This window comes from Agrilus planipennis, unplaced genomic scaffold (genome assembly GCF_000699045.2).
Source record: "Agrilus planipennis isolate EAB-ADULT unplaced genomic scaffold, Apla_2.0 scaffold25, whole genome shotgun sequence".
In the NCBI taxonomy this organism is placed as follows: Eukaryota; Metazoa; Arthropoda; class Insecta; order Coleoptera; family Buprestidae; genus Agrilus; species Agrilus planipennis.
Window position 1 is genome coordinate 602,762 of NW_020439112.1, and position 20,774 is coordinate 623,535.

The following is a 20,774-nucleotide window of genomic DNA, read 5'->3' on the forward strand; positions in this document are numbered from 1 at the left end:
TATTTTAAGTATTTTTAAGGCGCAATTAAAGTATTTCCTTAAATGAGGGGTTGTTATGTTGATTTTGATTTGATTATCAATAAGTGAAAATGTCAAAGACTGCAGAGCTATGTGATTTAAAGATAAAAAAATAAAACTGACTGATTATAATAACGTTTTCTTTATTTTTCTCTCAAAACATGATCCTTATGAGGAAGCTTCGGTTTCGGTTTCAGCCGAAACTGAGACCGTTGCCGAAATTCGGTTTCGGTTTCGGTCGGACACTAATGTCCTATAATTGGCCCCTCAAAAAATGACACCCATGTTCAAAATTAACTTATTTATCTACGTTATGCGTCCGTGTCTGGGTCACAGAAATTCGGATCAAATTGACTGTGACAGACATCACTGATACTATAAGGGTTCCGTTTTTCATCCGGACGTACGGAACCCTAAAAACCAAACTGTTACTATAAACCTTTTTATTTCGTAAATCAATGATAAGGAGTTTCTACAAAATACGTAACGCAATTTATGGGTGAGGGGGGTCCAGCCTAGTCGTGTGACGTGGAGGGGACTGGAGATTAAGGTTTGCGTTACCTCACGATTTTACGTAAACTGAAAAGTTGGCAGCAGCATTAGTCCGATTGATACATAAATTGATTAGAAATATTATACTTACCATACTTGTTTATTTAAAAGTGAAGTAGCTATTATATTATTGGGAATTAAAAATATTTTGTTTTCTGAATTCAAGTGTAGATTTTGGTCAAATTTTCGTTATATATTTTTGGAATTTGCGCGAATCCTTTTACATAATATTAAGAAACCCCATTCTCCTTAAAATAAGATTTCTAAGTTTGGAACTTGAAAGTACTTATTCAATAGACGTTTTGTTATAGGTAATAGCTGATTAATGATAATGTTACTGGCACCTCTTCCGATGTATTGTCAGAATATTCATCAATTTAAATCACGCTAATGAGATCCGCAAAAGCTGTGTTAATCCATAAATAATCGATAAGGACCAAAGCACGGGATTGTTCAACCGACAAGTAAAAGTGTGGGCGATCAACGTTCAGAAAATAAAAATAATTTTCTACAATGAATTGGCCGCGAAAAACTTTCTCCACAATAAAAATGATGAGTTGTTGCTGTTCCACACAGATACATGTACATATTACCTATATTAAGAGAATCGCATTTTGCATTGTAATTGTAAAGATATAATTTCATTATGGGCGTGGACCACTCTTTGGAAGGTGAGTGAAATGGTCCTTCTGAATCCGTTCAACTCATATAACTAATGGATTTATGGTAGATAATGCAGGACCAAGGAAAACAGTTATATCAAGTTATGAGCGGCTTTACGCCATCTATTGGCATTTGTTGGTAACTATAGCATTTCATTTGTTTGGCAAGGGCCTTAGGAAGGAATCTACCTGTCAAACTGAATTTATGACGCGTTAATGAGAACACACAATAACTTGTTGGAATTAGTTTGTGATTTATAAAGTTGTAGATTAAATAAATGTTCAGAAAAAACATCAACAAAGTATCAATTGTTATTTTAAATTTAAAACACTTGAAATAAGCGAAATAATTGGTTGTCCTGCTGCAGAAGTTAAACATAGTATTTATGCTTTTCAATATATCAGTTTATACTACCATAATAAAAGTATTTAGCAAAGCAAGTTTAGCGTTTCATTATTCTTCCCTAAAAAATATTTTTCTCGTAGGTAAGGGCACATGCTCCTTGTGACCTTATGCACCAGACGCCACTGAATGAACAAATTAAAAAAAAGACGATCAGTCTACAAGCATCAGTTACGAATTCATTCCGGTTCGCCTATTTTGGATTATCACGCTTTACTACGTAGTAATTGTGAAAATGGTCAAATGATACGTTGATGTTGAACAAAAAAAAAACCCTTATACCGTTAGTTTTGTCAGACAAATCGGCTACTTTCTACTAGGTACTACGTACCAAATGAGTTGATTACTCTGCACCTTTTATTATTTGCTGTGAAGTAAAAAGTGCGAAGACGTACAGGTAGTTTAAAATGACATGAACTTTCAGATGTGCTGGAGGCGGGCCTTATCGCACTAATATTATTGTTATTCTACTGATTTTGGCCATGACATACAACTAGAAATGAAGCTCCAGATACACTTACCGTCAAATGTTTTTAAAAGGTAGAAATACAGTTATCGGTAAAAGGGCAAAATTTTGTCACCGAGTCATGTCATGTTATTCTAAATTACCTCTACCATTGTTAAGTATAATACACTGCTAATAATTTATTACAACACGCAAAACGATACATCGCACTACAGTGCAACGACTCGGTGACATTCATTATAAAAATGTTGACCTTATAATTACGTGAATTAATACCAAGTGTGCGAAAATCGTAAGATTATCAATCAAGCATAAATTTAATTTCTTCATAATTATTGTTATTGTTTCAACTTAAACAATATCAAAAAAAGTACCTATTCAAGAAATAAATCATAAATATTACACTATTACCTATAGCTAAAATTTGAACTAGATGCTTTTCCACATTGAGCTTATCTCGTTTTCATTTTCTTAAAGGATTGTTTTATATCAATCTTATTACCCTACTATTAGAATAACCAACGCCTGTTTTAAGAAGTAAAGAGAATTGTCTAATTATTTTTAAAATGATGTTAGTATTTGAACAAACAAAAGAGGGCACAAATAAAAGTATTTCTACAATTTCTATATACATAAATATAGTACTACCTAAGGACAATACATCTCCATTGAACAAGTGTACACAATCTAAGTCAGTTAATTAGTAATTAAGGCCTGGGATAGGACACTTCAGACTTATTATTACGGAACAAATTACTCTCTTGAAAAAAACAGACGTTCGTCTGTTTTACTTGAGAACAATAAATTCTGAATTAATGTGAATGATACTTAAAAGTCTTATACGACTTAATAGTCACAACATGAAAGGGGTGATAGAATCCGTTTACTACATAAGGGATAAAATTTTCGAATTTTTTTTGTAACTTTTCTTAAAGTGTAGGTTTCACAGAAGCAGGAGATAATTTTTGTTAGGCACGAAAAAAGCAAAATGACAAAGAATTGTACAATTTCTATGTTCGGTGGAGGTTTCGCCGTACCTGTATACAGTTATCCTTTCGCAAAAAGGTTCTAATACCTTAAAGAAGGGTTTAAGCAAGTATGAAAAGTCTAGTGTTTGGATTAGAACAAGTATCAAAGGAATGTGACTCTAACGGAAATCCTTCTCATTTTTATGGCCTCCGTTACTGATACTTTTGTGTATTTCAAATTGCCACAATGTTTTCTTTAAAAAGAAGACATTTGAAGTAACATTTTGTCTTCTTACGAAAAATTATAAAATTTTGACACTAAACGTACGACATATTATTATTACTGTTAGTATTAATAAGACTTGTAAGATTTATAACAGACAGGCAGACATGTTAATTAAAAACTTTTAAATTAATAGGTATGCTTATAGATACCTATTATACCGTCAATTCTTATAGTGTACCAGTAATTTTGAAATCAAGATCTTTTTATTAATTTTTTTTTTGCTACGTATTTGTTTTACAATTAACCATTAAATGTAGGCACCTACAAATAATAGTTGGGCAATTGATAAATTGATAGCAGTCATAGTTTTATTTGTAATAGGTATAGGTAAATAACGTAGGATTGTTGATAGGACATATAGGTATGTACCTAAGTACTTATCATACTTTTAATCTTATCTACATGTAAAATATAAATGAATTTGAATTTAAGTAATACAATATGTAGTACGTATCTTATATCCGGTAAGTACCTCAATCACGTACTTTTACTTTACTTCTACTACGAAAAAAATTGTATTGTTTTACCTTACTTTTGATGAAGTGTTTTTAATAAATAAATAAAAGGTAATTATACATATCAATTAATGTTTTCCTTCATTGCATAAACAATATTATTATCAGATGATTATAAACCAGCAATGCCCAATTAATTACAGACGCATACTTATTAACCATGATAGGGACTGAATTTAATATTTGGTTTTAATATTGTAATAAATCTGCAGTAAGATTTCAATATTACTTTTTACTAGACAAGTAGGTACCTATTATACATAGATTCGATAAATATGATGCCATGTACCTATATATATATATACAAAAAACATTTTATAAATTATTATATTAAAATTTGTATTCCCGTAATACCGACAAAACCTTTCTATTTCTTTCTAACCTAAATCAGAGCTTACCTTCATATCCTGGATAATTTGTTGAAATATACCCCCAAACGCCTCAGTCTCTCTTTCTTTAGTGCCATCCATTTTTCAATGAAATCAAGTATTTTCGCACATCCAAACCAATACCTTTAAAGCTCTTGAACTACGTATATATTTCCTTATTGTATATATCGCGAATGTAAATATGAATTATAATTAATTCACGAAAAACACTTCACAAAAGCACACTTACACTCCTGAAACACTTGCCATGTAAATGAACACAAAAACGTCTTACAAATTCAATATATACTTTTTCTAAAGAAATCATGAGTTAATGTTTTTACTAATTCGACCACTCTCACTATATCGAATTATTAGAATTGTATTTTAATTGAGTAATAGTTAATTTTTCTAATTTACAATATACGAATGTCACTTGCGAGTAGTACACCGAACCTCGTTTTGCATACAATATACAAACCACAAACGCAGCTGCACTGTACAACTACAGCCATAAACCTACACAACTACGCAAGCTAACCAGGCTAAAATGTGCATTGTCCTGAAACAGAACCGAAACACATCTCCCCGACTTCTTTCAAGAATATTCCGATTTCAAGCTTGCGTCGCCATCTACTAATGTACAACGACACTACGATGACATAAGGGAATAGAAAACTGCATTGTTTTATGTTTATAATAATATGATATTGACATCCGTGTGACATTTTCACTTATCAAAAGTATTTTTCGTGTAGAAGTGGTGCAATCATCAAATTGGTATGAATCATACAATTAAATATTAAACATTCACATATAGTTAATTATCCTTTTAGTAAAGTTTGTCGATTAATTTCCGTTTTCTGTAATTTAAGGTCAAATTAAAGTTAATAACCTACAATGGCTTCAAGTGTAGTAGAAGAAAATCACAAACAAATTCTATCTAAGGGATGCTATATGTCTTCTGAATCAGATGATGAAGAATCATTTGTTGTTCTGAGTAAATCTATACCACCTAACGAAATTGGAGAAGAAATATTTTTGGAAGCTGATGTTATACGGGAATCCCTGGAACTAGCAAGCACTATGCTAAAGTCTATAGAGGAGAAAAATAAGGAAAATTCAGAATTAGCAACAATAACAAAGATTGAAAAACCTTCTGAAAGTGTAAGTTAGTTTCTAAGTTTCATGTTGTATCTGGTTATAGATAAATATTAACTTAGTTCTAAAAATATCTTTTTTGTGGTTTTCCAGGTGATAATGCAGAATGAAGAACCAATTAGTATGCCTCCATCCATATCAACAGATTTAAGTCCAGATGAAATTCAGCATAAAATTGACGACCTTATTGAAGAAAACATGAAACTAAAAGGTTTAATATTAATAATTTTACATAGCAATAGTGTTTAATTTTGTTGTTTCAGAAACTCTCCACCAAAATAATTTGGCAATGAAAAAGAAGTATGAGACACTAGTTCTATGGCAGGAAGAAGTTCTTAAAGTACATGAATCACACAAAGAGAGATTTGCAGAAACAAAACAATATATTGAGAAGGTAAAAGTAAAGTGGTATTAAAGGTCCAAGTTATTTAAATCCTTCTGTATTTATAGCTTAAGTTAGAAAATGCTAGACTCACAGTTGCCTTGCAAAATTCTGATGATCAAAATACTAAACAAACCACTGAGATGAAGCAAGATGATTTAAGTCAGAAGAACGCTGAGCTCGTTCTTGAACTTGAAAAATTAAAGCAAGAAATTGCAAAATTAGAAAAAGAAAAACTGAATGAAAACTCCAAACAGAATTGTGAGAAGCAAGAAGTTGAATTAATAAAAAGTAGCTTTGAAAATGTGAAGCAATTTGAAATAGAAATGACCCAAAAGAAAGTAACTTGCCTTGAAGCACAACTTGATCAAGTTCAAGCAGAAAATGAGGAACTAAAAAGGAAGAATGAAGTTATGGAACTTACTATCAACAGTATAAAAAGAGAACTTGATGAAGCAGTTGCTCAAGCTGAAAAGGTAGCTAAAATACATTTTATTTTGATATCTCAACTAGATTTTGTGCTTATATTTTTTTTAGTTAAGACATGACATTGATACACAAACACGAAATCAATCAGTAACTGTGAATAAGTTATTAGAAGAGAATAAAAGTCTTCAGGATAAATTAAATCAACACATACATGATAAATCAAGAGAAGAGATGAATTCAAAAGTTGTGGAGCAGTTAACAGCTGCTCAGATGCACATTACAAAGTTAGAACTGTTGAGAAAACAAGATTTGGACACCATCACTAGCAAACAAGAAGAAATACAAAGCTTAGAAGCAACTCTGAAACAAAAAACAACAGATGATGATACTGTTGCTGCATTACGAACACAAGTATGACAGTTTTATTTTATAGTAATTTGCTAGTAGTTAATTATCCTTTATTCTAGTTGGATTTATATAAAGCCGATTTTGAAGCTGAACGCCATCAAAAGAACAACTTGAAAGAAGAAAAAGAGCAGTTAGCTNTTACAAAACTCGAAAGTGGAATAAGAACCATTATTATTATTAAAAAGGCTAAGGTTTTCAAGGCCGGCGATATTTGAAGAAGGCTCGATGACCATGATACATGGACTGATTTTTCCACAGATGAAGTCGTTCAACCGTTTAGTTGCTAAGGCTGTTATCCTAAGGGAAGTAGCGATTGTGCCTTGTCTGAGCAGCAAAGGATTTTACGCCTTTTCTACGTTCTTTGAGGATGCCAAACAGCAGCTGACGAAACGTCACATAAACGATTCAATCAGTGTCTTCACCGAAGGTAGAAAACTAATACTGGACCAGGGTCATCAAGCCTAAATATCGAGCCTTCTTCGTTATTATAATTCTTTATAATATATAAAAGGTGACTCACTTACATTGATTTTTTTGCGGAAGTGAACATAAATACTGTTGCTGCATTACGAACACAAGTATGACAGTTTTATTTTATAGTAATTTGCTAGTAGTTAATTATCCTTTATTCTAGTTGGATTTATATAAAGCCGATTTTGAAGCTGAACGCCATCAAAAGAACAACTTGAAAGAAGAAAAAGAGCAGTTAGCTGATGATTTGCGCCATCTTCAGAGAAGAAATCAGCAATTACTAGAAGAAGTTGAACGATTAAGAAATGGTGCTTTTGTTGTTGTTGAAGATGATGCAAGAGGCGCCACTTCAACTCCGTCTGCACCCCAAGATGTAAGTATTTTACATTTTATTACAAAATTTCATTGTTCAGAACGGACAATTTTAATTTTTTTAAGTCTCCGCCACCGCTGCGGTACATGTGTCCATTATGCAGTACAACTTTTAGGTCATATAAACTTATTGAAGAACACATGCAATGTTGTCTGAAAGACTAAAAAAAAAAGGGTGAGATTTTTGTGTTTGGTTTTTCAGATATGCAGGTGTTTTTTATTAACACTGTTGATGCTATTTATTCCTTTACACAAAACCACATTAAGTTCATAACACGCATAATTGTAAACAACAGATCTGCTTTATTTGTTTAATAAAATCTTTGCTAGTAGGAGTAACATCTAGTGTTTATTATATTATACTAAAATATTATTTTCTTTCAGGAACTGTATAAATATGTCTGCCCAAAGTGTTTTCTCAAGGTTAGAGATTATCCAGCCTTGGAAAGCCATGTGTACAGATGTATAGAATTGGACGACCAACTTCCATAAATTATTCTACCTTATTTTATTGTATTCACATAATAGAATTGTATTATTCAATAAGAAAGAAAATTGGTCTATAGTAGCATACTTTTTCTTTTAAGTCAATATAACTGAAATATGCCTTTAAATTTTTGAACATTATGATTATGCTATTTTCTTCTTTTAGAACTTAAACGAAGAAAATAACACAATAATAATTAGATTTTGAAGTTTACAGTTGTATTAGTTTTTAGGAGTTTATGGTGATATTCAATTATTATTTGCAATATTGTGTCATAATATAATTTGTGTATTATAAAAATTATTAATTTGTTAATTAATATAGTTGACTCAAATGTGATTGTTCACATTTTTGTGGTTTTATGTAACATATTAAACAAATAAAGTTTATTCTGATAATTTTTCTTGTATTCTTTAATAATCACCCTGTCATAAATTGTAGAAACATTATTCCAACAGAAGTTTCATATTTAACTCGAAAGATCCCCTATACCTACGAGAAACATCAGCAAAACGTTGGCAAGCGGTACGGTATTACATATTCGATTTTTTCGTTATGAAAACGGTATACAATATACGTACGACGTACATTGGCGCGTTATTATATCAAATTTCGAACAGTTATTTTCGATTAAAAAAAGGGTAAATTAAATATATAAAACTTACCGTTTCTTCCTAATTCTGACTCTATTTCCGTCTAAACTTCGATCTTTCTCTTAGACTTTTACAATTTTCATTCTCCAAATTATACAGGATAAAATACCTTCACACAAACTCGGTAAACTTTTCGGTTAGGGCTACTATTATACAGTTTCGTGTACATGTAGCATCCCTGATAAAAAAACGTTGTACTGTCGCACTGAGTCTGTTGATGTTAACATATAGGTACAATGAAGCGGAATTTTGCTTCATTCTGAGGATCCTTAAAAGTATAAAAGACAAATAAAAGATATTTTTTGTTAAAGTGGAGGCCAATTTAAATTTAATGAGTTCATTAACGACTTAAAATTAATGAGTACAAATATTATATACTTTAATTCTCAAATGAATTCATTAAATATAAACAAACCAATTAAAATAATGTCATTATAAATTGAGTGGTTTATTTTTTTACTAAAACTAGATCATTTCTACAAATATGAACCTTGTAAGAATAAAACATTAAAACAAATTGATACGATAAAAAGTTCTACAAAATAAATACTAAATCAATCAATTGGATAATATTAATACTCACTGCAATTCAATACAAAATAAAAACCATTTTCTTCAATGAGAAACAGAGAACTTAATATTTGTTAGCAGAGAAGACTTAAAACATTAAAAATTCACAATAACATTACAATCCGAAATTAAAAATAAATCTCGATGAAATGCTTATTCAATGTACACAATTGAATAAAGGCAAAACTAAAAAACCTAAGTTTTCGTTGGAGGATAAATAAAATACTACAACAATTTTGAAAAATATTCAGCATAGTCTATAACAAATATTACATTTGCAATAGTGTAAAGCTCTATATAATAAACTTTCTGAACAAAGTAACAGTCAAACAGTAACAATTAGAATATTATTTCTACGTCTCAGATAATCAAATAAACTTTACAAAACTCGAAAGTGGAATAAGAACCATTATTATTATTAAAAAGGCTAAGGTTTTCAAGGCCGGCGATATTTGAAGAAGGCTCGATGACCATGATACATGGACTGATTTTTCCACAGATGAAGTCGTTCAACCGTTTAGTTGCTAAGGCTGTTATCCTAAGGGAAGTAGCGATTGTGCCTTGTCTGAGCAGCAAAGGATTTTACGCCTTTTCTACGTTCTTTGAGGATGCCAAACAGCAGCTGACGAAACGTCACATAAACGATTCAATCAGTGTCTTCACCGAAGGTAGAAAACTAATACTGGACCAGGGTCATCAAGCCTAAATATCGAGCCTTCTTCGTTATTATAATTCTTTATAATATATAAAAGGTGACTCACTTACATTGATTTTTTTGCGGAAGTGAACATAAATAAATAAAACTGTAATAACATACAGAAAAATTATCACCAAACACAATATATACATATACTTAAAAATATATATTTCATACCAGCAATGAAAACAACTACTATAAAGAGTGTATACAGTTTAAAATTATTATTAACAAAAAGTACTCAACTGTAGGTAAATCACCTTGTAGACAAAGAAAATCTTTATCGGGATTAATTTCAAGAACATTTAATGTGAAATGAACTTTGCATTAAATTACTTTATTTATTTTACTATTTTTGTTTTCTTTAAGAAAAACAACTGCAAAATTCATATCAGATTGAAATTAGGATGTACATAAAATAAGTGTTTTTGACAAAATAGTAATTTACAGGTAAAGCAACAGACTTGAGTAATCATTTCTGAACTACAGATTGCTTTTAAGTTAAATAATTTTTGAAACAGACATTCATATATAAATATAAATACTTCTCAATTTCAGTAGTCATTACTTTGTACAAAATGTACAGGAATAGAAAGTTATTAAGCTTAATGAAGGTTAATATCACGTTTAGTCCTAATATTATTATGAAAGCCCTCGCTAATTGCAAAAACTTTTTTTTTAAGCAAAAACAACCCCTAACATTAAATAATATGAATTATTTCAAATATAAGTTGGCGAGTTTGCCAAACTGTGATTGCAGGCTTTACAAAAATTTATATTTTTTGGATTTACCAATGTACACTTGGGACATTCCGACCCTCCTATTTCCATTACTTCTTCCATGGTTTTTTTACTTTTACCACAAATTTCACAAATGTCTACTCCATCTTTGTTTAAAAATGTACACGCACTGCATTCCCATTGCGTTCTCTTTTCCATTTCTGTTAATTTACCATCACATTTATCTTCTTTGTCTTTATTCTCCTTATTCTTTGGTTTTTTAACATTGAGGGTTTTCGACTTCAAATTGTCACTCTTTTTGTTCAAAGCTTCTTGCAAGCTAGAACTAATTTTACTAATACTAGTTTTTCGAGGCGGACTTTCCACTTTAGGAACTGTGCTAACATTAGCTTTCAGTTTTTCCGTTTCACGCTTCAGACCCTCCAGCCTTTCTGTTTCCCTTGGTTTGTTCACAGTTCTCTTTACACTGAGGTTACTAAAAGTCTCCTCTAAACCAGTTTTTTTCCCCATGTTTTTGAGTTTCTTTGTTTCTAAAGTACTAGTTAGCAGATCGCCCCTTTCCCCTAAGTCTTTTGAGTAACCTTGGCTTTCCAAATTTCGGTACACATAATCCCAACTTTCGATGTTTCCTGGGGGAACCTCTTCTTTGTCTGAATTTACTTGAATGCTATTTCTTGCACTGTCTCTATATAAATTTGGCTGTTGTACAAAATTTGTTTGTGGTGTACTAACAGGTCTCGGTCTTCCGTCTGGGACATCGTATATGTTACGAGGATCGATATCTACCAGTTGGGCGGTCGGTATAGACTGCGTATTGTAATCTTGAGGAATACCCACTGCATATCCATTTAAACAACAGTAGTTATTATTGTTTGTATGACAAGGTTTGGACAAGGATTGTGTGCAGGTAATTGGGAAATTGCAAGGATAATGCTGTGCAGGAAGAATTGGGGCATAAGTCGGATAGTTATTCGCAAAATAGCCGTTTGTGCCGTACATATATTGGGCGGATGACGGCACAGGTAATACTTGGGGTGGTAAATGGGTATGTATAGTTGGAGGAAAAGAATGGTTAGTAGTAACTGTTGGATAGACGTTCGTAACTGGAGGTGAGTATCGAGCACCCATGTTAGAGAAGGGATCAGCTCCTTGCGAATAACTGCGAGTGTGCTGCAGATATTGTTTTTCATGGTATCGATAGGTCAAAGCCAAAACTGACTGTTTTGGATTGCACAGATGCGTTTCTCGAAACTCAAGAACTTCTAACCACGAAATTTTATAACTGGCAGAAACTTCTTCCCATATAGTCTTTAAAATCTGAAAATTAGGTACAATTTACCTAATTTATATTTAAAAAAGACCAATTTAGAAAATAAGTAAAAAACTATTTTCTGTTCTACAGGGTGTACATTTGAGTGTAGCTCTTCTTTAACTCCTTTATAAGGAGAACTACAAAAATTCTTTATTGGAAACTCGTAAGTATGGTTGACATGGCGCATAATTTATAATTACTTTTAAAATGTGGAAGGTTATATATTCATACTAAGCAGTACAAATCAATTAATGTAAATGTATGTACCTGGCACTCCACATATGCAATAAGAGAATCCTGGGAAACATTTATTAGCCTGTCTGGACAAACAGGTCCATCCATTAGAAGAATAGAGCAGTTCCTATCATATTTGTAGCCCATTGCTTCAAACATAATTTCAGCACCCACTAAATTTGCTTCAATTTGATGTTTATAAAATCCAGAATACATCTATTATAGAAAGTAGTGTGAATAAGTATGTAACAAAACTAACTCAAATTAGTAAAATTTTTACTTAATGTCATTTAGGGAGTAATTTCAAAAGTTGGTAAATTAATATGTAATTTTGAGGAACATTTAAGCAAGCTAAAACACAATTCCAAAATAACCAATATTAAAATACAAACACTTATGGGACTGCATACTTACGAATAATTAGTGAAATTAGACAATTACCTTAATTCTTTTGTATTCCTTCCTCCAAGGTTGAGCTAAAAGATTGGCAGCATATATTCCAATTGCTGACCATCCTAAAGCTGCCCTGTAACCACTGAAATCTTTTTTTGTATTTGCCGATCTATGCAGTACTTGGGCAGTTTCTTGTAACAGAAACTTTTTATTATGTGGGGCTAAATAGAGATATTCTTTGACGTATTCTGAAAATAGTTTTTGCTAGAATTTTTTTAAAAATGATGTATTTATGTACCTTCTAGTTTATTTCTTTGCTCTAATTTTTCTGGAGTTTCCTCCATTTCTAAATAGCTTAAATGTTGTAAACTTATTGTTTGCCATAATTCTTGCAGTTTGTCTTGAGCGTAGTAAATATCCATAACCATATCAGCGTTAATGGTCATTTATATTTATTAATTTCTTCAAAATATAAGAGTTTATAAATTATCTGAAATGGTAAAATTGAGGTTAGATTACAAAAATTATTATTTTATAAGTCTGGTTTTTATGATATAATAATAATAATGATCATAATACTACTATTTTTTTTTATATTAACAAATGTAATTTTTTAATTATTTGATTGGAATAGATAAAGGAATAAGTTGTAGAATTACCTTATTTTATAGTGTCAAAAGGACATTTCACTATTACAATTGCCTGCATAGAAGCAAAGTTGTAATTTTCTAACAATCAAAAACGACACAATACTGCACAGTTTTACATATAATTATTCAATTAATACACTATAATTAATAAAATTAAATCATAATAATTATATTGAACGAATATAAAATATTACATTATTCACTGACACAAGTGTTTACCATTGATTTAGGTTAGGCAACCCAAATTACTCCTTAGTTAACCCGTATTGCATAATAAAAATTGGTTTTCCGACTGATTTAAATATTTATCTCATCCAAAATATGTAATAATTATATCATTATTTTACTTTTTTTACAGCCCCACTAATTTTTTGTAACTATTATTTTATATTGTAGCTAGTATACTGTGCGGCAATTATTTTATTTTTGTTTGATGTCAAAATTGAAGTCCAAATTTTTTGTTTGTTTAAAAATATACATATAAAAAGTTAATCATGGGTGGAGATCCTAATTTATCTGATATGAAAGCAACATATTACCCGCCTTCCATTCAACCAGCTTTTATGGGTGCTCATCCACCTATTAAAAATGGATACGGGAGTCTTTCGGAATCTGCCAATATTAGTTACTTTCAAAACTATCGAAATGAAAATCTTAGCAAATTTCAAGTAAGAACTGGTTAAGTAATATGCAATGATTTTATCCCGAATAACGAACAACAAATTTCAACCCTTGGTAATATTAGTACAGAATAGAACAGATAATATCAAATCATTTAAGTATATAGTGTACTCTCATATACCTTTCATTTGATAGCACTCACGATACTTGCGAGACTTAAATTCAAACTTTTTCAAACAAAAATTTCACGAAAATACATGTATTTTTATGACGCACGTTTTAGTTCGCATTCATGAACTGTGCCGGGCTTTTTTAATGAATGTAGAACTGATACTACTTTCGAACTGCTAGTATTAGATTCAGTTCATTTTATTATAGATGCCCCCATATGAATGGGGTTTGACAAAAACACCTTATAGTCCTCGACCTGATATAGCTGTGGGTGGTAAAAGTACAAATTGGGCGAAAATGTTAAATATGCCCCCTTCGCCAGTCACAGTGGTCAATTTAGGTAGACAGCAGGAAATAAACGATTTTTATAAGGTAAACAGTTTTTAAAATAACAAACTTATAATTTACCATCGTTAAAGTTTAGCAATTTGTACGATTAATATGCATTTTTAAGCTAACGCAGTTACATAGGGATCAATATAAAGATCATACCGGAAGATTACATCCGTACGATTACTTTAGAACGGCAGACTTTAGGTACCAATGCCCATCCGACCCCACAACGTGCGTATACTTAGAAAACGATTAACTGATAAAAATTTTTAATTTATATGATTAATTTTTGTAGAAGGTACTTGAAATCTCCGCAATATTATGTTAAATACAAAGATCCTGCAGTGTTACCACTGACACTGGAAAGAAGCTTCAGGGCCCCACCCTTGCCGGCCAGAGCACTCACTGGTAGATTTGCACCAAGTAGTGATATAAGTTATAAAAGATAATTTAATGCAAGATATGCAAATTATGTCTATTTTTGTACCTAATTGTGATTTTTATTTATATGTGGTACTGTTGGTTTGTAAGTAATTTTTAATATTTGGATGTAAACGTCTCTTTTGTGTAAAATAAAAAAATGCCAAATGATTGCTATTAGCATAAATAAAGAATTATTAAGTTCTAAATGAAAATGAACTGGGAAATTCAGACATCTTTCCAACAGCATGTTCGAATTCTAATCTTCCAATGCACCCATTGGATTGTAGATCCAGCTCTTTTAAAATCTATAACTCAAAAAATGTTCACTGAAGTACATTATATCAAAAAAAAAAAAAACATATTTACCACTGAAACTATGTGATGCTTGTCGTTAGGATCGATGACTCTTGCAGGATCATTACCTTTCGTTAGACGATCGATAACAGTATATAAATCTTCCTCTCCAACTTCTCCATCATCATCAAAATCTAATATTTTAAAAGCCCATGCTGCTTTAACAGAATCCGGACAATTTTCAGACATTACAGAATATAAGTCCAATAAGTCTTCAAAAGAAAACTTTTCATCTTTACATGACGAAAATACCCGAAATATTCGATCCCGAAAAGGATTATACTAAAAGTAAAACGGATACCTACTTTCTTAAAAATTATTTTCATATATTTGCTTTTGGGCAAACCTTGAGTTGTGGACACAGTTCTTTAATAAAATTTACAGGAACTCGGTGGTAAATGTCTATATCTAATTCTCTGGGAGCTAAGGTTCTAAATTGTTTAAACAAACTAAACAAAGTAGCATTAATAAATATTATAATCAAATGGATACTACGATGCTATAAAAAAATTGCGTACTTACTACAAAATTTCCGCTCTTGTTAAAAAAGTTAATTCTGTATATTCGTCTAATAAATATTCGGTTATACCTTGTACAGAATTTGAAGAACCCATTTTTATTCACAATATGTCTTTTACACCTTTTAATAAATAAATAATATACTAACGAATATCAGAAACAAAGAAATTTCGAATTGGCTTATCTTATCACTTACGATAAAAGATATAGTGAGTAATACACCTACACAATTTAATTTATGAGCTGTAATACATACACGTACTTAAGTAGGAAATAGCATACCTACTTTCACAATAAAAACCGAACTATCAGAAGTTTCGACGTTTCCGTATTAACATGATTAGTTTTAATTTGATGGTGAAAGGTTTTCACTGCAATTTTAACAACGCTATTGAAAATATTTAAATATATTTAATGTCCATATGAAATACAAATTAAATTACAGTACTTTTACCCAAAAGATCCCCTATACGCTTTCATCTTGCCCTCAGTTACCAACCCACTTATGTCATCTTTAAATCATTTAACACTCATTGCACTCATACTCTTTCTTTTTATATTTTGACATGGNAATTAAACGTAATTTTTGCATATTAAAAAATAGCCTAAATTATTGTTGCTTGATAATGCCAGGACTGTTTAGAAAATACAATATAAACTAATATTTTAACGCTGTACAAATATTTAATAATTATTTTATTATTAATATGTAATAGAACGAGTAACCCCTTCTTATTCAAGTAAACTCAAAACATGAGATATTTTATAGATTTCTGATATTTAATAAAGTACAAATTTACCAATTTTTCTAAACATTAAGAAATTATATAAAACGTATTGGCCTGAAAATATTTATCACCATATAAATTACACTATTCTTTTTACAAACCACTTCATTTTAGCTATGAGCAACTATGAAGTTAATAAATAACTTCAAATTTTATGTGAAAACTCAGAAATATGAAAAATTAATGCAAATGAAAACAAACAATAAGTTTGCAACTATGTACAATTACTATTTATCTAAAATGTATATAAGTTCTTTTGATACTTTTCAAACATCGAAATATTGGGTTTACAGTCCTGGCATTGGCCCCTAGTCAGATATTGCTACTTTTGTTTTCCACATCATTCTCACATTCACCAAAATTAATCGCTCTACGAATTCTCTCCACTTTTTCATCTCTAAAAGACTTTCTTGACTGATTATTCTGAGTTAAAACGCCACTAGTACTTGGTTTCGATTTGGGTAAATTTTCTTTATTACTCCTAGAGGAGCATTCGGGCCCCACGTATCCCACTGGTTTCGATTGTTTTACTTTATTCTTCTCCACGTCATGTAATATCTCGTCAACTGTTTTCCCTCTGGTTACAGCAAACACGTGTTGTCTAGCTATTCGTAACATCAGTTCACTGGTGCTACCTTCCGGACGTGTTGCTGACGTGTTTAAATTGGGAAGAAGCCGTCGAGTAACTCGAGCTAGCACGGAAGCGAAAACTTTGAATTGTGGATGAACCATCGAAATGGTTTGAGAGCGTAGAGCTTCCGAAACCGCCCATAAAAGTTTCTAGGAACAATAGATAATTTATTTATCTTATTGTTAATTTATTTACGTGTCAAGGGTTTTGGATCTCAACGTGAACTTATAAAAATGAATAATAAAATACAAAAATTATAAACTACAATATTGTTTGAATTCTTAACAAATTAGTCTTCAGCCTGTTTGATAATCGTGGGAATCGATGGGTGGTAAGTTGGAAGAGAAGGATGAGATGGGCAAAATGAAAACAGAAACATTATTTACTTACTTTCTTCCGATGTTCAGTAAGGTCCTGGCTGTGCGACTGGACACTGGAAGAAGATAGACTTCCAGAACTTTTGAACTTTGAAATAATTCTAGGGTTTTCAGTACTGCTACTGGAGCATTGAGCAGGAAACGATAAACTTCTTGGCAATTTGGTTTTTATCAATAATTCACTCTCATCACTTTCATTTTCGCTTCTTTTTCTTTTTTTATCACAGCTATTATCTTTCTCGGGTGACATAAATAATGCCCTCTTGGGCGTTAATTTCTTTTTCGAATATAAACTCGACAGACCTAAAGTAATAAAAACTTAGTCGTGAGTACTTCGAATGTAACATGAGAATTTTACCTTTTTGTGGTGACATTTTTTTGGGAGACGTAAATAGAACTCTGCGAGGGGTTCGACGTTTTGATGTAGACGATGATGAATCTAAGAGATTAATATTAAGGCGCTAATTTTTATAATAAAACTATTTGTATACTACTGATGTCATAAATTTAATTAATGTTACATTTTTATAAATTTTTAAAATTTCTTACTTTATTTCAATTTAGACTGCCTATGTAACTATTACTGTAAAGCCTAATTTAACGTACTAAGGAATTTACTTTAGTTAATCTTTTGAATTGCAATTTGCTGTAATGCTTCATTTCCTTAATTAAGTTATAATTAGCTGCAATGCAAATAATTTTAATATAACTTTTACCTGTAGAAAGGACCGACGATGATTCACTGTTTCCATTAAAGTAATCGCAAGGACTTTTAAGTGGCAATTTTTTGCTCGGACTACAGTACGAAGTGCTCGCTTCTGAATTTGTTCTCGAAAAAAGTTCTGAAAGACGCTTTTTCTTCATAGAACTGTTTGGCGTCCTCCTTTTACGTGGACTTTTTCTAGGCGTTTTCCTGGGAGTCTTCCGAGGAGTCTTCTGGGGGCTTTTTGAAAGAACTGCTTGTTTTCTAATAAATATTAAAAATTTAAGTGTGCACAATATTTCCTCAAAATTAATTAGTCAAATGTGTACCTGGCATCAATCAATATTTGTCTTGATCTAGCACCGATAAATGAGTTGCTGGAATGGAGAGAATCTTTTGAAAAGGTGATCCGTCTTCTAGCCAGATGACTTAGCCTTTTGCCTGGAGATTTTCCAACTTTTCTCGCCTTAATTAATTTTCTTTTTGAAGGGCTTGATATTTCATTAGAGAAAACGGTGCAAGTAGACTGCGTTTCTACACCTACATATCTCTCTCCATATTTCTGACATAAGTGTTCAAATTCTTCAGAAAATTTGGCCCTATTATACCTACAATTTAAATTATTATTATTAATAATATACTATAGCTTCATTTAAATCTACATACAATAAACCATGAAATCTGTATTTTGCTATTTCTGGCCATTCTACTGAATCAATAGATTGAAAATCACATGTAACCAGTAATGACTTCCTCTGAGTATCATTTTTATTTTTTGTAAGATCATTAACGTTACCACTGGAAGATGTATTGCATTCGGAATTATTAGCTGCAGCAACTTTATTGGCACCTTGAATATTTTTTATCTCTGTTTTTGAAAAAAATAAATTGCTATTTGTATAAATTTTATTGAGGATTTCTTCCGTTGAGATTTGAATAATTGTTACACTTGGAGGTGGCAGTACGCCTTTTAAGGCATCCCGAGTTCTTTTCAATAATATTTGATCATCTTTATTGACACAGATTTCTTCAGAAATTTTTTTTTCAACTTCCTTAAAATTTTGTACCTCATTCGTAGTTTCATCATCTGAAAACAGTTCTGGACTTACACAGGAACTATCAAAACTTTTGGTATGAGATGTGTTAGCTGAACTATTTAAATTTATAGAATCTGATTCATAAGTTTTAAACTTTTCTGTTTCAAACAAAGGCCTTTTAATAGTAACAGAATTTTTCTCAATTGCAGTCCTGTGCTCTTTATCTTTGTTAAATTGATTGGAATGATTTAAATAGTTTATATTGTTTTCTTTATTTTCATCTGAATAGCTTTGTTTAGTTTTCAATGGTGATGAAGTTTTCTAGAAAAAAATGTAATTATTATTGGAGGGAAAATCTTACTTTACTGAATAGTATTATTACTTACCTTTAAGGGTGATGAATATGACTTTTTAAATTTCTTAATAATGGGCGAATTCAAATTTGATTTATTTACACTTGAATTGTCAACCACTTCGTTCATCATTTTGTTTCTTGACTCAAATTCACAGTTTGCATCTAAATTGCAGTCTTTTCCTGTAATTACTATATTATCAATAGGGTAGATAATACTAGAAATATCAGAATCGTTTTCAAGTCCACTTAAACAAGTCTTTTCACTACCGCCTCCAGAAGAGCCAACAACACTATCATTCAAATAAAAAAGATGACTGTATTCTTCAAAGTTTTCTTGTTCACTTCCTGCTTGATTAAAATTGATATTGTACACTTCAGGTCTTTCTAATAAAGCATCTTCACTGATATATATATTATCTTCTACCATTTTTGTTACACTGTTGGGCTCCGAAGACCCTCCAATGCACGAACCAGAATTGGATTCTTGAAAGTGGGAAACATATCCACTATCACCATCTAATGTGAAATGCGCAAGGCCTTTTGTTCCTTTTTCAGTATATTCAGAGTTTCGTGAAAAGGATGTTTCCATAACTTTTTGGTATGTTGCCCTACCCAAAGGTGTACTACAAAATAGCTTAAGGCTACTTTGAAAATTAATAAAAGATCGTCTGCAGGATTTGACTAGTTTGGATCCTTCTTCTATTGTTCTGCAGTCAAAACCCAACAGTGGAGGACTATTTTGACCTGTATATGCTATTTTATTACTTTCCTGCATAATAAGGTTAACATGAGATCTTTTTAAGACTCAAAAGTATTCATCATTTAAATAAACAGTTGATTAATTTTTAGGCACTGACTTAATATTAGTAATACACATTACAACTTTTAATTCATAATTTAGGAAACAAATTTATTTATTAGCGCGAAAAAACACAACTCAAGTACGACATAACCGACAACCGTTTCAAAAAAACGACATCAGCCAGCTGTTCACAAAACTGGGTTGTGGTCGGTTTGTTTTCTGACGTAAACAAGCGTGAACGTGAACTAATTTCTATTTCTACTGTACAGATACTCCATATCTATGAAATAATATATACAGGGTATTTGAATTCAAAGTTTTTTTTGCTCAAAAATGATTATATCACGTATTAGATACAACTGAAAACCAGAGCAAAACGTATATGTATTTTGAATATACCCCATTTTTTTCTTAACTTTGCCATTGCCTTAGAGAATGGTTGACCACTCTCTACTTTGAAAG

The 20,774-nt window shown here is 31.2% G+C and overlaps 6 protein-coding genes across 8 annotated transcripts in view; 2 read left to right on the forward strand and 4 right to left on the reverse strand.

Annotated features, from left to right (window-relative positions):
* The window catches only part of LOC108738129, a 75,117-nt gene extending 70,318 nt beyond the window's left edge, over positions 1-4,799 (reverse strand). The window contains exon 1 of the mRNA XM_025977622.1: positions 4,269-4,799. Within this exon, the coding sequence (XP_025833407.1) occupies positions 4,269-4,340 (72 nt within the window). The 5' untranslated portion in view covers positions 4,341-4,799. The remainder of the gene's footprint in view (positions 1-4,268) is intronic.
* Positions 4,800-4,911: 112 nt separating this feature from the next.
* Positions 4,912-8,029, forward strand: LOC108739163 (NF-kappa-B essential modulator). 2 transcript variants are annotated; one of them, XM_025977563.1, is made up of 10 exons: positions 4,912-5,018; positions 5,114-5,405; positions 5,493-5,610; positions 5,663-5,793; positions 5,850-6,257; positions 6,319-6,621; positions 6,678-6,749; positions 7,325-7,462; positions 7,528-7,636; positions 7,846-7,930. In XM_025977563.1, exons 2-9 carry the CDS (start codon positions 5,139-5,141, stop codon positions 7,624-7,626), a joined length of 1,536 nt encoding a protein of 511 aa, XP_025833348.1. In that variant the 5' UTR covers positions 4,912-5,018; positions 5,114-5,138; the 3' UTR covers positions 7,627-7,636; positions 7,846-7,930. The 2 variants fall into 2 exon arrangements, with proteins under 2 accessions (XP_025833348.1, XP_025833347.1); XM_025977562.1 differs by lacking the exon at positions 7,528-7,636 and having other exon boundaries at positions 7,846-8,029.
* Positions 8,030-9,020: 991 nt separating this feature from the next.
* On the reverse strand, positions 9,021-13,545 carry LOC108738137 (protein tamozhennic). Its single transcript, XM_025977561.1, has 5 exons — positions 13,208-13,545; positions 12,847-13,038; positions 12,597-12,796; positions 12,189-12,371; positions 9,021-11,926 (listed from the first exon to the last, which is right to left on the reverse strand). Exons 2-5 carry the CDS (start codon positions 12,992-12,994, stop codon positions 10,589-10,591), a joined length of 1,869 nt encoding a protein of 622 aa, XP_025833346.1. The 5' UTR covers positions 12,995-13,038; positions 13,208-13,545; the 3' UTR covers positions 9,021-10,588.
* Positions 13,546-13,608: 63 nt separating this feature from the next.
* LOC108739824 (UPF0573 protein C2orf70 homolog) lies at positions 13,609-14,891 on the forward strand. The gene is made up of 4 exons (XM_018473895.2): positions 13,609-13,866; positions 14,198-14,362; positions 14,445-14,554; positions 14,619-14,891. Exons 1-4 carry the CDS (start codon positions 13,693-13,695, stop codon positions 14,770-14,772), a joined length of 603 nt encoding a protein of 200 aa, XP_018329397.1. The 5' UTR covers positions 13,609-13,692; the 3' UTR covers positions 14,773-14,891.
* Positions 14,892-14,903: 12 nt separating this feature from the next.
* Positions 14,904-16,174, reverse strand: LOC108739833 (calcium and integrin-binding protein 1-like). The gene is made up of 4 exons (XM_018473908.2): positions 15,623-16,174; positions 15,447-15,549; positions 15,113-15,382; positions 14,904-15,051 (listed from the first exon to the last, which is right to left on the reverse strand). Exons 1-4 carry the CDS (start codon positions 15,712-15,714, stop codon positions 14,941-14,943), a joined length of 576 nt encoding a protein of 191 aa, XP_018329410.1. The 5' UTR covers positions 15,715-16,174; the 3' UTR covers positions 14,904-14,940.
* A 22-nt stretch (positions 16,175-16,196) lies between these two features.
* On the reverse strand, positions 16,197-20,577 carry LOC108739695. 2 transcript variants are annotated; one of them, XM_018473712.2, is made up of 7 exons: positions 19,542-20,571; positions 18,785-19,476; positions 18,448-18,726; positions 18,132-18,382; positions 17,774-17,854; positions 17,429-17,718; positions 16,197-17,187 (listed from the first exon to the last, which is right to left on the reverse strand). In XM_018473712.2, the coding sequence occupies exons 1-7, from the start codon at positions 20,283-20,285 to the stop codon at positions 16,720-16,722; spliced, it is 2,805 nt and encodes a 934-aa protein (XP_018329214.1). In that variant the 5' UTR covers positions 20,286-20,571; the 3' UTR covers positions 16,197-16,719. The 2 variants fall into 2 exon arrangements, with proteins under 2 accessions (XP_018329214.1, XP_018329223.1); XM_018473721.2 differs by having other exon boundaries at positions 16,939-17,187; positions 17,425-17,718; positions 19,542-20,577.
* Positions 20,578-20,774: the final 197 nt, after the last annotated feature.

Bases quoted from the DNA above. Each gene is read 5' to 3' on its own strand.
- LOC108739824 (XM_018473895.2), top strand. From the start codon at position 13,693: ATGGGTGGAGATCCTAATTTATCTGATATGAAAGCAACATATTACCCG. The intron at 14,363-14,444 runs GTAAACAGTTTT...TGCATTTTTAAG, and splicing joins AAATAAACGATTTTTATAAG to CTAACGCAGTTACATAGGGA. The intron at 14,555-14,618 runs GTGCGTATACTT...TAATTTTTGTAG, and splicing joins TGCCCATCCGACCCCACAAC to AAGGTACTTGAAATCTCCGC.
- LOC108739695 (XM_018473712.2), bottom strand. From the start codon at position 20,285: ATGCAGGAAAGTAATAAAATAGCATATACAGGTCAAAATAGTCCTCCA. The intron at 18,727-18,784 runs GTATGTAGATTT...TTTAAATTGTAG, and splicing joins TACAGATTTCATGGTTTATT to GTATAATAGGGCCAAATTTT. The intron at 17,855-18,131 runs GTAAAAGTTATA...TTAATCTCTTAG, and splicing joins ATCGTCGGTCCTTTCTACAG to ATTCATCATCGTCTACATCA.
- LOC108738137 (XM_025977561.1), bottom strand. From the start codon at position 12,994: ATGACCATTAACGCTGATATGGTTATGGATATTTACTACGCTCAAGAC. The intron at 12,797-12,846 runs GTACATAAATAC...AACTATTTTCAG, and splicing joins GCAAAGAAATAAACTAGAAG to AATACGTCAAAGAATATCTC. The intron at 11,927-12,188 runs GTACATACATTT...CCTAATTTTCAG, and splicing joins TTGCATATGTGGAGTGCCAG to ATTTTAAAGACTATATGGGA.
- LOC108739163 (XM_025977562.1), top strand. From the start codon at position 5,139: ATGGCTTCAAGTGTAGTAGAAGAAAATCACAAACAAATTCTATCTAAG. The intron at 5,406-5,492 runs GTAAGTTAGTTT...GTGGTTTTCCAG, and splicing joins TTGAAAAACCTTCTGAAAGT to GTGATAATGCAGAATGAAGA. The intron at 7,463-7,845 runs GTAAGTATTTTA...ATTTTCTTTCAG, and splicing joins CTCCGTCTGCACCCCAAGAT to GAACTGTATAAATATGTCTG.
- LOC108739833 (XM_018473908.2), bottom strand. From the start codon at position 15,714: ATGGGTTCTTCAAATTCTGTACAAGGTATAACCGAATATTTATTAGAC. The intron at 15,550-15,622 runs GTAAGTACGCAA...TACTTTGTTTAG, and splicing joins ACAAGAGCGGAAATTTTGTA to TTTGTTTAAACAATTTAGAA. The intron at 15,052-15,112 runs GTAAATATGTTT...TTTGAGTTATAG, and splicing joins AGCATCACATAGTTTCAGTG to ATTTTAAAAGAGCTGGATCT.